At 48.2% G+C, this 16,880-nt stretch overlaps 4 protein-coding genes across 4 annotated transcripts; 1 reads left to right on the top strand and 3 right to left on the bottom strand.

Annotated features, from left to right (window-relative positions):
• Positions 1–136: 136 nt before the first annotated feature.
• BO82DRAFT_418622 (flavin reductase family protein) lies at positions 137–1,067 on the bottom strand (the record flags this gene model as incomplete). The annotated part of the gene is made up of 2 exons (XM_025640082.1): positions 874–1,067; positions 137–808 (listed from the first exon to the last, which is right to left on the bottom strand). Exons 1-2 carry the CDS (start codon positions 925–927, stop codon positions 137–139), a joined length of 726 nt encoding a protein of 241 aa, XP_025496427.1. The 5' UTR covers positions 928–1,067.
• Positions 1,068–2,614: 1,547 nt separating this feature from the next.
• On the bottom strand, positions 2,615–3,476 carry BO82DRAFT_273221 (esterase/lipase family protein; the record flags this gene model as incomplete). Its single annotated transcript, XM_025631048.1, has 2 exons — positions 2,615–2,968; positions 3,048–3,476. 2 exons carry the CDS (start codon positions 3,474–3,476, stop codon positions 2,615–2,617), a joined length of 783 nt encoding a protein of 260 aa, XP_025496426.1.
• Positions 3,477–5,831: 2,355 nt separating this feature from the next.
• On the bottom strand, positions 5,832–7,752 carry BO82DRAFT_273170 (uncharacterized protein; the record flags this gene model as incomplete). The annotated part of the gene is made up of 3 exons (XM_025631046.1): positions 5,832–7,092; positions 7,149–7,205; positions 7,271–7,752. 3 exons carry the CDS (start codon positions 7,750–7,752, stop codon positions 5,832–5,834), a joined length of 1,800 nt encoding a protein of 599 aa, XP_025496425.1.
• A 1,244-nt stretch (positions 7,753–8,996) lies between these two features.
• On the top strand, positions 8,997–10,241 carry BO82DRAFT_428680 (uncharacterized protein; the record flags this gene model as incomplete). The annotated part of the gene is made up of 2 exons (XM_025640459.1): positions 8,997–9,828; positions 9,907–10,241. The coding sequence occupies 2 exons, from the start codon at positions 8,997–8,999 to the stop codon at positions 10,167–10,169; spliced, it is 1,095 nt and encodes a 364-aa protein (XP_025496424.1). The 3' UTR covers positions 10,170–10,241.
• Positions 10,242–16,880: the final 6,639 nt, after the last annotated feature.

Below are 16,880 nucleotides of genomic sequence, written 5' to 3'. Positions count from 1 at the left end.
TATACACGTACTTACCAAGGTACTATACTAGCGGGTCACAGTCTAGTGGTCGGGCAAGCCGCCCAGATGAACAGTTCCGCCCCCAGAGTTTCACGGAGTCGAGTCCATCCTCCACACCCCTCCATCGTCTGACAAACTACTTCTCCTTGGCAGCAAATTCCGACACTTGGCCTGCCGCCGTCTTGTTCGCCTCATTTTTGCTGCGGTTCCTCGCCGCATTCCCCTCCAACCCATACAGCACATCGGCCGACATGTTGGGAATGATCATCTCGAAGGTGTCCTTCACAACTGTGTACTGGTAGTAGCCGCAGCGCGCGATGGGCTGCGTCTTCTTGATGTCAAGGAGCCCGTCCGTGAGCACGCTGTCTGCGATGTGCACGCCGATCACCTTCCCGATCACGATGTCTACGGTGCCCATGGGCGGGTTGCCCGGCAGGCGGACGGTGGTGTGGTACTCGCACTCGAACTTAACGGGGGACTCCTTGATCATGGGGACATCCACCAGCGTGGCCTGCTCCTTGGTGATCTTGCAGAGCTCGAACTCATCGGTGCCGTAGGGGGTCTGCTCGGCGGTGATGTTGACGGCCTCGCGCAGGTCCCAGGTGGCGAGATTCCACACGAAGGTGCCGGTCTCCTCTGCGTTGATGACCGTGTCCTTCCGGATCCCCTGGGCCGTCTGATTGGAGGAGAACATCACATACGGTGGGTCGAAGGTCAGATTGTTGAACTGGGAGTAGGGCGCCAGATTGCATTGGCCTTGCTTGTTCTTCGTGGAGATCCATCCGATTGGGCGGGGAACAACGCAGGCCTGCATTGTTCTTCGGGTTAGTGGCCGTGAAGTGCGGTGACTGAGGTCGTGAGTTGGATTCGAACCTTGAAGGGATCATGGGGTAGTCCATGTTCGGTGACTCCAGGTTGGTAGAACATCTTTGCTGCTGTGTTTGGGTGGCTGAGCTCTTTGGCTATGTGTTGATGGTTTGCTGGTATGTCATGACTGTCAGGAATCGAAGGGCTTTATATCTCCAGTGAATCGACAGTTCGGAACCCCACAGCGGCATACTGTCCGGCACTCAGCCGGGTATCGTGCTGTCATAACCTCCACGTCCAGGAATGCCAGAGGGTTACTTTACTTGTCTTCTCCCGAGAGCCCGGAGGAATCGATCGGGGTGTGTTCCGAGGCTCCGAGACGCCGATCCCGAGCAATCGGCGGCGGCTAAGTCCCGCACCCTTCGCCTTGGCAGATATATCTGGCTATCATCACTACTTGAGCATCCTTGTATGCAACTATATCTACTGTAGCTTATTGATGCAGTATTGATAATATGCGTGGTCTACCGTACCTAGTACCCAGGTCCCTGATTCTGAGAAATTCCGTCTCTTCTTCGTAACCGAACCATTTAACTTCGAGACATTTGCCAGCAATTAATCACAAACCTCTTTGTCTATGTCTGTTCAAAACTACTTGTGCCTGTTCTCCTCTTGCGAAGCCATATCCCTGGTCTGGAATATGGTATCATTGACACTGGCCTGATGCTTTATGACATCATGGCCGAGTATTGACCTCTCCGACTCAACGCTCCTCAATCCCCCATTGCAAGGATCCCGAATATCCGAAGCGCCGAAGGTTCAGCCCCTGACGCAGGATGCACTTCTCTGAAGCAGATGTAGATCAAGACTACCCCAAGTGAGGGGTGTTCTTCTCGGAAAAGGGTGCCGTTGTAATTATGTTATACGAAGATCTGCAAAATCTGGCTCATCACGTTGCCCGAGCAATTCAAGATTGTTGGGCGACTATGGTTACGGCTAGGCGGAAGTTTATATCAAACCTACACAACCGCAAGGTGAGTCGCACTCCCTGCACACAAATACCAATGAAGGTGTCCCAATGGCATGTTGTTGCACTGACGTTGGGGCGGCTTCGGAAGGCATTCTTACGAGCCTTTTGGCTTCATCAATCCCATGCATGGTCGTTGGCGCAAAGGACGTGAGGTTGTTCCCGCCCCCTCTTTTTTTGTAATCCTTCGCACAACAGACACCGGAAGAAAGGCGCAATTACGGTAAGACCAATCTGATTTTAGAAGAGCCAAACGAACATACAAAAGCATCGATCACCAGGTTTCTTCAGTCACGTGTGAGTTATACTAGAAACCCAACACTCGTCGGCTATGGGAGTACAGTACCGAACTTGCCTATGGATATATGGGCACATGGAAAGAATGTTGCCGCCAACGCACTGAGAACTTCACAGGCATCCAGGAATCTGGAGTACAGCGTGGTTATGGAGAGTTTGAATGGTGTTTCGATCATAGTCCCAAAACTGGTATGGGTGACGAAGAAGATGGACTCAACAGAGTCGCCAGTGATTGTAAACGCGAGGAATATCTCACTTCTTTGCATTTTCACGGATTTGTGTCTAGCTCGCAATAGTTTTGAGAAAGGTTTTTCGAATTGGCTTCTTGAGGTAACCACTATCAAAAGGCTTTTCACGTTCGACCGGGCCGTCTTATGATACAAAGGTGTCATGGCGTTGGTAACAATTTAGCGAGCACGACAACTTGACTGGTGTGTATTTCGAGTCCTGCTACATGCTGAGGGCACTGAGCCCATCACCATCCTACTTCGCAATAAATTTGTCAATGAACTTGGTGATCTGCTCCGCCAGAGCCTGAGGCTGGCTCACAAACGGCATGTGTCCGGTCTTGAAGTCCACCACATCCCATTCGACCTTGGACTTCTCCAGCCACGTATCCTGCAACGATGCAGGGTTACAGCAGTCGTCTAGGGTACGTACATAAGCTCTCCTCCCATCAAACGCACTCTCCGCCCAGGCTGGGGCAGTGGCCGGGGATTCAAAGGCGCGGAGTGCGTGCGGCTGCATGAACTTCGCCAATTCCGGCTCCAGGGCACGGTCGCAGTCATTGTACAGAACTTCCATCGCTGGTTCAATGACAGCAAGCCCCTGAGAAGGCTGGGAACAAATATGAACAGAAGAATATTAACATACCAGCCTATGGTGATGATTGCGGTTCTGGGTAGACCGTACGTACCGTGTCGACTTTGATAAACGGAGGGTAAGCGCCGCCGACAGCCGTCAAGAGCGGCTCTCCCTCAAGTGTAATATTGCCCGCCACGTATATTAGCCCTACAACGCCCGTGGCTTGACCTTGGGCTCGTCTGGTCTCCCTGGCAAGTCCTTTGGCTGCGCCACCGGCAACTACACCCCCGTATGAGTGTGCGATGATGACGACATCTTTACCCTGTTCGTCCAGAAGGGGGAGTAAGACGTTGTCGCGCAGGAAACCAATATCTTGAGAAGAGGACACGTTGGCCGCATCAGAGGGGTTGCAGCTGGGGTATGATCCGGGGTGTGTTGCGTATCCGGCTTGCGTCAAATACGGTCGCAATTTCTCGAAGCCTTCAGGTGTGCCGAAGGCGCCTGGAACGATAACGATCACTGGAAGGTTCGCCGCAGGCATAGTGGAGGGAATCTTGACTTCGAAAACCGGTTGCGATTTTGTTGTGTTGGATGTTGTTGCTGAGAAGAAAGAGGCCGAGAGGTCCGGATGGCTAAAGAAGCAACTTAGTTATGAAGGTGGCTGGGGCTCAGCTGCACGTCGGATTAAAACATCACGCAATCTAAACTAATGAGCAGCCTACATGTCAGGTTGCAGCGGCTGCCTGCTAGTGCTACCTGCAGTAAGCCTAGAAGGGCCACGCGGGTCTGATGAAGAAATATTAGAACATCAATACATGGACATACCAGGGTAGTACATACCGGTCTGCGGAAGACCATTGTAGCCACTCGGCAAAAAGAATTTTTCTGCAGTAGTAACCGTCTACTAAAATAGTTACTATAACTAAGCCCCCTCTGCCGCCCCCTCCTCCGCCGCCATCTCCTCCGGCCCCTAGGGCCTGTATAATTAAAGTACTTTTTAAGTTAATTTTTAGTCTTTTTACCATCCCCCCCCCCCATTAGCCCTTAAAGAAGCTTTTTAAATTATATACCCAACTCAGCCCCTTCTTATATAACAAACTTTAGGTTTTTCTAGGGTTAAAAGTATTGTTCTTAAGGTTCTTTATTAGGGACTATTTTTAATGATCCCTTATTCTTAGGGTTGTTGGGGTTTATCTTTTTTTACTTCTAATTTTGCCGGCAGATTTTCTATTTGCCGAGTGGCCGCAATGGTTTTCCGTAGTTGAGAGGACATATACTGAAAGTATCCAGACCTGTATTAGTGGATCAGATTTAGTTGCCCTTTCGGCTTAGCCGCCGGGCGTTAATGAATTGTGTGTGTGTGTGGATGTAGAAATACATAGTGAATATATAACATGTACCTTGAACTCCCCTTCTTCCATACATACAACGAGAAGCTCTCTTGACTAAATACAAAGGGCGCATGGTTATGATGCACTTCATGAATGGCGCAGGGTGGATTTTGTTTCGCCCGCTTCTATGAGCCACCTCAAGCCTAGTGCTTGAGATCACTTTGTGGTTTCTACCCCTCGAAAAAGTGGAATACTGTCCAACAATGTCGCCGTTTGGTTGCTCGGGCTTCTATAAGTGCAAGCTGAACAAGTGAGATCTCAAGGAGTGTTTCGTGCGAAGCAAACCGCAAGTGTCATGCCACTTCTAATGACAACTGGCTGTGCGACTAGAATATAGTAACTACTATACCATAGTACAAACCGCGGAGTCCAGCCTTGAACCAAAGGTCGTCGCGCGAAGTCAAATCATTCCCGGGATCCATACCATCAAGCCGGTGCGCTAAGCCATTAAAATTGGATATATTTTCGTGATATCCCAGGCCTTCCCCGTACCGTAAAGGCGGCCACTGACTCCAGACCCTCGAGGACCAGTGTGGCCCGTTCAACTCAGACGTCTTCTCCCATGATTCCAAGTTCTTCGCCTCAGCTTCGTATGATATTCCACCATAAAGTTGTGGGATGCCAGGTGGCCAATGCCTCCTACATCAATATTGTGGGATACCTTAGAGAATTTGACCTCGAAGCGCATTTTTGATACCGTAATTCCCGCGGCGAGAACGTTCTACATCTGGTATCTAAGCTCTGTAATCTAAATAATATCCGTTTTTTTGCTCTGACAGTTCCAGAAGGCATCTATACACAAGACCATTTAGGAGAGAAGCCTTTATTGCGAGTTATCATGAGCCCTTCATCTAAGAGGTACTAGTGTTCAATGAGACCTTTGCTTGCGAACGTAAATATAGGTAGTCGATGTTTAGATTGGCAAGGGCAAGAATTGCGGACTGCTTTGTCACGCCGTGACCTAGAAATATATTCTACATTAATCTGCCTCGATAATATCGATGCCCTTGCAGCCCTGATCGGCGATGGCGAAGGCCAGAAGAACTCAGACGAAAGAGACTCTGGGAAAGACGATAATACGTTGCGTATGTTGCTTAACCTTGCTGCGTGTGAGGGTAACCCCGTAGACATAGATCTTCGACATTTGGCCGAGAAGCATTATGTTAAGTGTTTCGATGGTTACACTGAGTGATGTTCACCACTGCTTTACGGCCATCGAGATTTGAAAAGACCACTTTGGCATCAGTAAATCAAAGCCTCTGTTCAGGACTCATCTTTGCTTTTTCAATTTTACCACGTTCTATGGAAGCGGGATAAGCAAACGAAAAAATCTGATAGGAGAGTTTGCTTTTCTGTGGAGATAGAGGTAGATGGCATTATTGTGAGAAACTGGATCTCGGGAGAAAATCGTGGCCTAAATATCTTTGGTAAGTTTCGGCCTTGAGTCGGTTGCCTAGTATCCTGGGGCTTTTATGCTTTTTAGCAGCAAGGATTAATTCCAAGCCTCAGAGCCCCGTACAAGATCCATACGAAATCAACATTTGCCCAACCACAACGAAGCCACCAATAGCCGGCGCAAGTGGCACAAGAACGGTCAAGGACGAAGCCAACCTCTGGAAGACATAACTGGCTTGACGAACCCTGCTATACTCGTGCCATGTCTTAATCAGACGACGGGTGCCATAATAGCTATACTCGATGACCTCATCCGCGAAATATGGATTCTGGACCGACACTATTCCGGCAGCGTACCATGCCATGATCCAGGCTCTCTGAGAGACAGTACTGCCTCCTGGTTGGAACTTTGACATTACGCCCATCGGAACGAAGGGCAACGAAGCCACTGCCATGGTCAGGGCACCAGAGAGGTATGCGCGGGTATGATAGTGCTTCCTTCTGTAAAGGATGCTCGTGGACGAGGTGTTTGCGTAGGATAGCTTGAACTTGTAGCGGGCTGGGATGAGTAAAGTAGGCTCGAAAGTTCGGCTTGAAGGCTGTTCGTTGTTGCCGTCATGTTTGAATTGCACTTCTTGCGTTTGTAGTGCCTCCTCAGCCTGCGGTGGAGGTATCTCGGGGAATGCAGTTACAGAGGACAAGATCGGTGTATTCCTGCGGATAGAACCCTCGCTGGCCTTTTCATGCGTGAAAGTTTCGTCTGGGATGGGTTCTGTGTCCCCATCTTCCCACACCCTATCTCCGATCCGGCAAAACATTTGATCCTCGCGCTGTTCGAATCTAGCATTGAACAGTGTCAAATCTTCAACAATAAGCGGCTCGCTTTCTAATTTGCCCACAATATCAGTGAAATGACCGCCACGGCTCACTGCCTCATCCATGATCTCCGTTTGAACGAGATAAATATTGGGATAGGTTGGGTTCAAGCAATTGGCAAGCAGGTTCAAGAAGGACATGACCAGATACGGGGTCACGGTGAATCCAAATGCTGCATATCCAAAGGCGGTGATTTGATAGCCTCTGGATTGGTACAAGGCAGAACAAGCAGATAAGATTTGGACAATGGAGATGACACCGGAAGCCAGGCTATAGGACGATTGGAAAATACGGTCTAGTTCGACTTCCGGCATGGTAGACTCAACCATTGCATTCGGTGGGACGTAAGCCAGTGCATAGCCTTCTGGCAGATCGCAGATTCCAGAGACATTGTAGCCTTGGGCTACCTTGGCGTGTTTGCTAGCGGTCCCGTAGTTCATGATCAGCCATGGCGGAAGAGCAACTTCAGACTTGAGCGGGCCTGTATATCCTTTGCTGTGGGAGCCTCCGTCAGTGCTAAATTAGTCGAGAAAGCGCCTGCGTGAACATACATCTTTTCCCCATGGGTTTTGATCCAGCTCTTGCTGACGGCTAAAGCCAAGTGTTCCCTGATGAGTTGGATGTACAGCCGAATCTGTTTCAGGGTGTGATAGACATACCTGCCCGCCAGTACTCGCCTAAAGCGCGGGGTGCACGCCTGTCTTGAACTCCTTTCGGGGGCAACAATAAGAGTGAGCGGAGATTGTCACCTGCTCGCGGCTGCCACTTCACGTCCCGAACCACCATAACCAAAGCTTGGCATTTCAGAGCTTGCTGAAGCGGTTTTTTGTCCAAGCTTGCTCGTCGGAATATCATGTGGATGCCGCGGCCAGCTCCAAGGCAAGGAAACAACAAAACGAAGAACATATTTGCGGCGGTAATATGAAGGGGTTCACCCGGTGCCTTGACTATTGTTGCGACATGAGATAGGTAGTTTCCCAAGAAAAACGACGCAACATCCGTCCATGATGCCTGTGTGCAGATGTCTTGTGACTCGGGGTGGTAGGTGACGCCGTCGGGTATCGTTATTGTCGTGTCACGCTTGGGTATATAGGCAGCTAGAGAGCCACATATTAGCCCCAAGAGGGCCCACAAAAGGAGAGTGCGTTGTGTCATGGATAGAAACTGCGCGGGCCGGGCCTGATGTGGGTGGGTGGAAAGAAGGTAAATCATAAATCGTCAGCTTCGTTTTGTGTGTGCACTGTGCATTGGGGGAACCCCGCTAATCTTAACGCACGGAACTGACGCTTCGTTTTATATTGAGAATACTCCTGTCACTCAAACTAGTCATTCTCGTCAAATCTCCTTCCGTGTTATGCGGCTGAGATTTGACGGCCCCCACTTCGTGGCTTACACATTTGACGAGGTGATTGGCTGGAAGATCGTCCTGGCGCATACACAAAGTCAGAAATGTGCCTAAGGGTGTGACCCAGAAACAGGATTTCTTCCAATCAGATGTTGATTCGGATATAAGCTCTGAGACTGTTACCTCCGCGTGGCATTAGACTATTGGAGACAAAGTCACCGCTTCCCGTACTATCATCGGTCTCAACACGAATAACACGATAATATAACCCAAGAGGTAGATTCCGAATCGGCCCACTGACATATCCTGGGGGTCGCCCAAAACCATTGCTTAACCATGTTGAAGCCAGGGCTGACGTTGAGAATCGGGTAGAAGATAACCGTGGAAAACACCAATCCGCACCAGTCGGCTGTATGGTCGACCATACACTTTGAGATGCTGAAGGGCAAGGCGCTCGGCCGATCTGATCAACCGAGATAAGCTTGCATTTTGTCTTGGTGTGTTGACAGAGGAGACGTTGGGTGGATAAAGGAGCAACGGGAAAAGCGAAAACAGGGAAGCGGCCTAAGCGGCATAAGCGGCCGCGGTTCACGTGATGCCGCCTTTGTCTCACCTTGGAGACATCCCCGCCATGCAAGATTTCTCTTCAAGGTTTCGGATCTCATCATTGGCTGTCTCTTACCCCTGCAGATTAATCGTGGGAGACCAAGATCCGGTCGCGCAGACTGAAACCATTAAGGAAGACTGAGAGATGGCGGGGCCATCGTCTTGGCTTCGAGCGATTCTCTTTATTCTCTGCTGCGGGCTAGTCCATGCGTCGAATAACAACACATCACCATGCAGCGATACAACAGGCCCGCAGCCAATCGCGATAAACCTATCTCTTGATACAGTGTGCGAGGTCTTCCAGTCACATTATCTTTCTAGTAATGATCCACTAACCCAATAAAAATTCAGGACCGCTGCCTGTGTCCCTTCCATTGACCAGCGGATCCCCTTGGCAGGTATTTATTCCCGTGGTTCTATCTCCTATCTTCCAAATTATTCCCATGTCATGGGTCTGCTGCGCTGGAACTATTATCAAGATCGCCATGCCAAGCCACAACGTCACTCTAGCCCCTTGAGCAATGTGTATAGTCTACGAGATGCTTTCTTTGGTTCAAAATGCCCTAATGCGGATGAGGAACTCTCTTCAGATCAGATGAAGTTCGGATTTCTGGAAGCTTTTGAGCGAGTGAAACATCTCTCGTCGACGAATAAAGGCACTAACATCACATCGGCGCTCATCTTGGTCCCACAGTTTTTCAGCCGTGAGGTCCGAGAACTTGTCATTGAAGCGGCTCAGGAAGCTGGGATTATGCCCACTTTCCCACCAATAAGCCCTCACACACTTCTGACGATGCTTGAATCAAATATACTGGACGAAGAAATCACGGCTGTGAACTTGGCTACTAAATATCATAAGCTTCTGATCATTGATTATGGCGTCTGGCATTTCGATGTTCAAACACCTGACACGCAGTGTACACTGAAGTTTCCACTCGAATCAATGGGCTGTATGAACCTCAACCACAGACTTACGAAAATGGTTATTTCGACCAATATGGACATACAACAACAGCTGGATCAAGGCGCTTCATACAATACTCTGGATTCCGCGATCTGGCAATCACGGTTTCTGATGAAGGCGGAAAGCGATGTTGAGTCATGGGACGAAGAAGCATCTGAAGAGGAATTGCCTGATAAATGGCCTCTAAAACTGGACGATTGGTGGATTGGTCAAAAGAAGGAGGCATTTCTCTACTGGGAAGATATCAAGTCTACTGAAGCTGAATATATCAGCAAGCTAGCGGAGGGTTTGGATAACCTTCTGATCTGCATACAAGGTGAGATAAACCCCGAATCTGTTTTTTGGCTCTTGTGTATTCCGCGACTAGTCAACTAATCTAGTCTTTGAACCACAGAAGAAGCAGCTGAGACCGAACAAGCATACATAAATTTCGATCAAATCATTATTCTGGGTAATGCCTGTGATCGATCAGTTATCGCACGTGTTGTGAGACAGTGTGTTGGTGAGCATGCTAGAATGATCGGAGGTAGCTCGGAGGCAGACATTTTTCTAGAAGCACTAGCTGGTGCTCGATTTGCCTTCAGAATTCATGAAGCTAAAAAAACTATGGAAGCATACCAGAAGTCTCAATTGCCGGGTGGTCACGAGGAACTTTAGTCTACGATGCCAAATACGCTGACCACACAGAATTCGGCCAACCAAAAAACTACTTGTATTTGATAATACTGCAATTTTACTTCATCTGTCAAATAATCTGAGAAGAAAGAACGTTCACATAAGCCTTGAGCGCCGTCTTTGAGCATGGGGCGTGTCCTGGGATTCACCGTACTGTTTGAGATATACACGGTATTTTTTTCGGAGCTCTTATACCCTCGCAGAGTCTTATCGGGCTCACAATGAGTAGAGGCTATCATCATCTTGTTGTTCTTAAGTGAATATGATTGCAGCTCCACCAGCAAACTTTGGTCTCTATGTAAGGAACAATGAATACTGAGCTTTAGGATAGGAAGAGAATTTCCCTTGAGACTCAGATCCGTAAGGAAGACTCTTGTTTATTGCCTCTTAGTGAACGGATTTTTGAAGGGTAGGTAATAATTAGATCTTTGTAGGAATCTAACTCAGTTCGGGGGCATACCATCTTTAGTATTGAAATTAGAACTCGAATACAAGGGCAATTCCTGAGGAAATGCACGGACCTACGATTGATGTGGGGAAGGTCATTTGGCTAGCCATTTGTTTCACTGCTACACTTCCATTTCAATGTCCCTGCGTCTCTGGGCTCGTGATAGGGCACTCCAGATGGGGTGATCGTGAGGCAGAGTGTGTAGTTCTGTGATGGTGCGTTGCGCTCGGTGGCGGAGGCGGAGGTGGGTAGGAAGTATGTAGGCTTCCACCTCTAGTATTGCTGTTGCTACTGTCTTAAATGCCGAGAGAATTCGGACCAATAAGGCTCTCTGTATTGTGTTCGATTGTCGGAGGTGATTCTTGTCCCGAAGCGGGTCATGCCAGACTGTTGATGCGTAGTCCACGATAGGCGTGACGCACGCTTGGTAGAGCTGTCGCATTTGCTCTGGACGCAGATGCCGTAGCCCACTTGAAGCGATAGTGACTTTGGTAGCGCGTTTGAAGGCCTGTTGAACGTGTTCCTTCCAGCGGAGCTCCTGATCAAACATCACCCCCAGCAGTTGTGCTGTAGGTGACGGCTTCACATCGGTTCCATTAAAGGTAAGTTGCCCTTCCAGGTGCTCACCCCTCTTTCTGGTGAGGTGGATAAGCTTAGTTTTCTCGGCGGCGAAGCTGGACCCGGTTCGCCGTGCCCCTTCTCGATACGAGGGATATCTTCGGACTGCATAATAGCTAGGTTTTTCTCGGCCGAGCGGCCTACTCGCTGTCGGAAGTAGTCGTCAATAAATGCCGACGCGCCTCCGTGGGAGTCGACAGGTTGGTCGACCAGGTCGGCATTGAAGAATGCAAATAAGATAGGAGAGAGTGGAGACCGAGACCCCCGCGCAAGTCCTGCATGCGCGAGGGGCTCTGTCTTGGTGCCTAAATCGTCATATCCGATGTTTGCATAGCGGTCACTTATGAAGCTTGCAATCCACTTCCATGCCACCGTCGGAATCCCTCTCGCCTGTAAAGAGTAGTCTAGGCTCACCCAATTCACCCCGCTAAAGGCACCCTTAAGGTTGAACAAAATCAATATTACTACCTTATATCTGTACTATGCTTAGTTAATTATATTAGACATTACTAATAAGGCTTGCTTAGTTGTTCGGCCTGGGCGTCTGCCAAAATTAGCTGTTCGGCAGCAGACTATGCTTTTTTACTAGATAGAACAGACATTGTACTATTACTGCTTTGGAGGCGTTCTAAGTATGTTCAGCAGTAAAATTAGTAACTAGACTCCAGAAAGCGAGTAGTCTAGCTTACATGGCTTCTGTAATACAATAATCCTTATACTATACTAGTATTTTAGATAGTATTCTAGATCTACATATACTATAAAATGCGGATAATAAAGGCCTTCAGATATACGGAGACTTTTTTTTAACTGATATCGATAAACTATCCTCCTTTAGTATTGTTATTCCTTTCACTGTCTACTTTAAGTTCCGTAATTAGGTGCTATAGAAGCTCCGGGAGTAGTGAAGCTGGTGGGCTGGGCTCGGGTGTGTCTATTATAAAAAGAAATACATTAAGAAACACCTTTGCTTTGTCTTTGTTCTGGATAATCTCCTTAGGGCCAGCTCGCAATATTGGGGTGCAACCCCATGTTTCTCAAGGCTTTATATAGGTTGCTGCTTTCCAGAGTTTTCTTTTACCCGCCTTGTCCAGGAACTGTCTCCAGTGCGATGCTTTGGCTTTCTCGATTGTCCGTGTCTAAGCTCGCCGCTTTTGTTGCATGGCCTCACAGGCGGCTGTGGTGCTAGCATGGTCTCATCCGAGCTTCGCGCAGCTCGCCTGCCACCTTCTGCGTAGTTGATTGACTTCTACTTGTTGTACCTTGAGGTCCGGGGAAAACCATCTCTTGGAGTATGGCGTTCGACGCATATCAGGCGTGAATCGGTCCACCGCCCGGGCCGTTGCTGATGTGAGCTCCTCCACCACTCGGTCGAGTGTTGGCCGGGTCTTGATCTGCTTCCATGGGCTCATCTTTTGGGCTACTTCTTTGCCGATTTTGGACCAGTTCGCCCGCTCGTACGCTTTCCTCGCTTTGGTTCTTGGTCTAGTCTGAGGCTACAAATTCCATTCTGAGTAGGTCGCGCGGTGGTCAGATCCGTAGTTTTGATGGTACAGATGGCATTTGACAAGCAGATCCGGGCTGTCTGTTACTGTCTGATTGATCGTTGAGTTTTGTCCTGGGCTATTCAGGGCCCAGTAAGTTGCTGTGCCTCGGGGGAGGCAGCTATGGAGATTGTGAGTCTGGAAAAAGTCGATTAGGTCGCTGGCATCTTCGATAAATCCAGGTGCGATGTGGTTGCCGCCCCACATCGGATGGTGTCGATTGAAGTCGCCGGAAATAATGATAAGGTTGGTGATTCGACCGGCTGGACCCGACGGAGCGAAGATGTCTCCATGCTGGTTCTGCTTCCGTCTTTCGACAGCAGTTCTGGCTTCGAGGTCGTCCTCCGTGAGGCTGGCGATGGTTTCTTGCGTATTTGTGGGAGGGGTCTCGGGCCCTCCCGCGGGCGAGTCCGCCATCGGTCAGGGCTTAGTTCCCGCTCGGCAAACAGCACAACAGCTTTATATCGCCTTGCTATCGACAGCAACCTATGATCACAGTATACCTCTGCTCTGTCTCGTGCTACAGTATCCGAGTCGAATTTTGAGGGGGTGTGGCCGCCATAGTATAGTCGGCAACATACTGTACTCTGAGGAAACGGGGAAATCCTCATGGATTCCAACGCACTGGGCTGTGCAGGAGACTGTCGCCCACGTGCTGATGGAATGCCCAAGGCTCCGAGAGCTGAGGGTAGAATTGAGACGTAAAACTGGGGATACGCTGAGCAGCGTGTCGAGCCTGCTGGGAGGCTCAAACAAAGGTGAGCAAGGTAAACCAGACATCGTCTCGAGAGCCAAGACGGTTCAAGCTGTCTTGGACTTCGCCGAGGCGTCACAGCGGTTAAAGTCAGCTGATTAAATATATTTTAGGAAGCGTGAAAGGTGGATGGATTCCAGGCTATCTCTATGGAACTAAGGGCCGCCGTAGGCGGTGAGCTGCTCAGCCAACCAGGCCAGGCCTTGCCAATATTTAAAAAAAGAAAGCCAAGCTGCAACAGCAGAACTTATATAAAAAAAAAAAGTTTTAAAAGCCATTACACGCCCTTTTAACCTTTATAATTGTAAGGGCCCTTTGCGCGCCCTTCCAACCTTCACAATGATATCGCGAAGGAATGTCGGCTAAGTGAGGTGGTCGCGGAACCACCACCTAAGGCAGCGGCAGTCCCGCGAAGTTAGGAAATCAGCAACAACACCTTTAGGTATAATTCTACCACCTTGGCTATCGCGAGAGGCATTCGTTTACTGCACTATTTCACCACCAGCCCTTATAAAGAGTGTTGTATTATAGTGATTTTTTTCTGCTATTTAGGATATATTAGTATTTTATTAGAGTGTATGGTATAACTGACTCGCACTAGCAACAAATGAATTGTTCTTAAAATCTGATTCATAACTTAATATTATTCTTAACTGTGCTGCATTGTTGAACAAGCGTTTCACTCAATTCGGACGGAGAGGCATTCACAGCGTGGTACTCTGAATTGGTTGCGCCGAGTAACTTGACTCGACTCCGTCCCCGTCATCGAGCCGAGAGCAGTTGAAGACATAAGCCATGAATAAGATTCTGTTATGGGCCGCCTTGGTCGCGCTCCCAGTCGTTCTTGTCGATACGCCTACCATACCCGTTCCAGCAATATGACGGCAGCTCTTTTTAAAGGTCCGATCATTTGCAGAACTTCACATTAGCCGATCTTCTCGATCGGAATGCCTGAGATGTAGTGGGAAGTTCTTTCTGAGTCCAATCACAGAAAAGGCTTAAGAATCTGAGTCAACTTGCATTCATAGAAGGGGTTGGATTCTAACTACTACGTGCTCCTTACTTTCAGCATCCAAGCTCTTGCGGCCGGAGACGACAACCTAGTATTCGACCTTTAAAGCTGAAAGGGCACCTAGGCTCAAGAAAGTAGCTTTAATCAAACCTCAGGTATTTAATCACAATTATCTGTCCGGAGACACACCAAGGCAGTCCCATGCAGGGTGTGCCCTTGTTTCTGACTAAAAGTATTTGTAGGTTAGTTACTTCGCGCCCGCAAGGTAACTTGAATACCTCGGATACTCTTGTTACTACTAGGTTGAATGGAGAATGAAACAGAGTTTACGAATCAATGTTGATATATAAATATACTATTACTGAATACCTGATAATTCTCGAGTCATAATACTATGTAGAAGAAAATCAAAAGAATTACTTCAAATACTAGCTTTGAATTGCAGTCGATATTGATGCAGATGTATTTATGTTGAAATTAAGATGTATCAAGACATCTTATCAACGAAGTGATTCTACTGTAATAACGATGATGATGATGTTTCATACGCTGGCCCCTCGCTTTCTTTAGGCGATATGCAGGGATCCACTATAGCTATCTCTCTATACATATTTTTATTCTACAGTGATATTTAGAAGCGTAGATCACCTTAATAGGGCTATTCATACATCGTCTGTACGGGGTTTCCATATCTCGGAAATCCATAAGCAACGAATCAGCGACGTGAGACCAATTGGACTCCCTTACTTAGGGGAATCCCCGGAATTGCCATCGCCGAGAATTGCCGTCGCCGAGAAAACTCAGGTGCAGGCAGCCCACTGAGGAAGAATGTAAATCACTACCAGGGACGGTAAAAGCTCCTGTAGCTCAATATAGGTTCAATGGTTCCAGGAAACGGTCGGCTATGGGCCGTAACCTAATTCTATCTGGCAGTGTAACAGCCGAATCTTCACGGCATTTGATAATTACTCCGAGCTCCCGAATCGTCCAATTATCTTGCGGCACAGCCAACGCTTGCGGGGGCCACTTGCTGAACGACAATGTCTCTATTCTTCACACCCCATTCTTCAACATGACGTCGCGAAGGCCGCTTCGTGAATGAAAATGTCGCCACTTTTGACACCCCTTTCTTCGACGTGACGGCCGCGGCGGCCACCGCCATGGATTTGCAGCAGCGGCTGCTGGTGGGGGAACCCTATGAAGCGTCCGAGAACACGGACATCGCTTAATAGTCAGAAGTTACATGGTATGCTTTTTCACTTGCTTTGCTTTTTTAAAAATATGGCCATTGCTCTCGCCGCCTGATGTAAACACCAAAGTTCGGACACAAGCATATTGACGAGATGTTAGCGAGGCTTTTTTTGTATAGTCGGACACATTTGCCAGGAAAGTGATTATTTACGTGTTCATATTCAAAGATGTAGATAAAGAGTAGCGATAGTGGATCCCTACATATTGCCTAAAGCGAGGGGCCAGCGAATGAAACATCATCATCACCTCTGTGGAACACATTGTAAGTGCTTTCAGAAGTGGTAATCACAGCACTACAGAACAATATTAGTGTTTAGTGTTCCTATTTGCTTAGTGTTTTGATCACATTCCTCTGTTACCAAAGCGTCAAAGATTGCATAACTGCACTATGCCAATTGCGAGGTTTGGCTATAATGAATATATAAGGCATCTACGTCATTTAGCATACTATATGATTTATACAGAGTCCTAGTGGTTCAGATGCGCTTCAGGTATCTTCAAGCATAACAGAACACAATCAAAGCACTGTAATTCATTCAACAAAATGCTTACTGTTGATTATTTCCAACCATAAAGACAATGCTAATACTCCTTCCCTCCCTCCCAGTTCTGTCACACGTAACGTCATTTGCAATTGATACCAAGCCCAATGCACATTATCAGAGCTTTGTCTATTCTGGGACTGCTGGTTTCTTTTGCAAGTGCAGATCCTGTTGGAAGAAGAACACTCGCAAGTGATATCGCGTTTTTTTTCAATGAATGCAACCGAAACGTCACGGGTTGTGGTGAAGTTCTCTGAAAGTAACTTATAATTGGTCCAATACTTCAAGATTGTGCCTAGAGTGACATATAGACGAGATCAAACAGAAATTCCCCTCAAGCTCCGTAACAGGATGTAGAGACATGCCCATCCACTGAGTCTTTAGTTGCTATCTTGACAGATCGGTATGCTTGGTTAGGCCTCGAAGCTAGCCACATCGATTACTCCTTTGCCAGAATGCTCCCCCCCCCCCACTCGCAGAACTTCAATATGCAACCTCCTCCTAGCAAACCACTGATCTGCAGA

The sequence above is a fragment of the Aspergillus uvarum genome (genome assembly GCF_003184745.1).
Source record: "Aspergillus uvarum CBS 121591 unplaced genomic scaffold BO82scaffold_4, whole genome shotgun sequence".
NCBI lineage: Eukaryota > Fungi > Ascomycota > Eurotiomycetes > Eurotiales > Aspergillaceae > Aspergillus > Aspergillus uvarum.
Note: the sequence above shows the minus strand (reverse complement) of the source record. Positions and strands in the feature narration are given on the sequence as shown.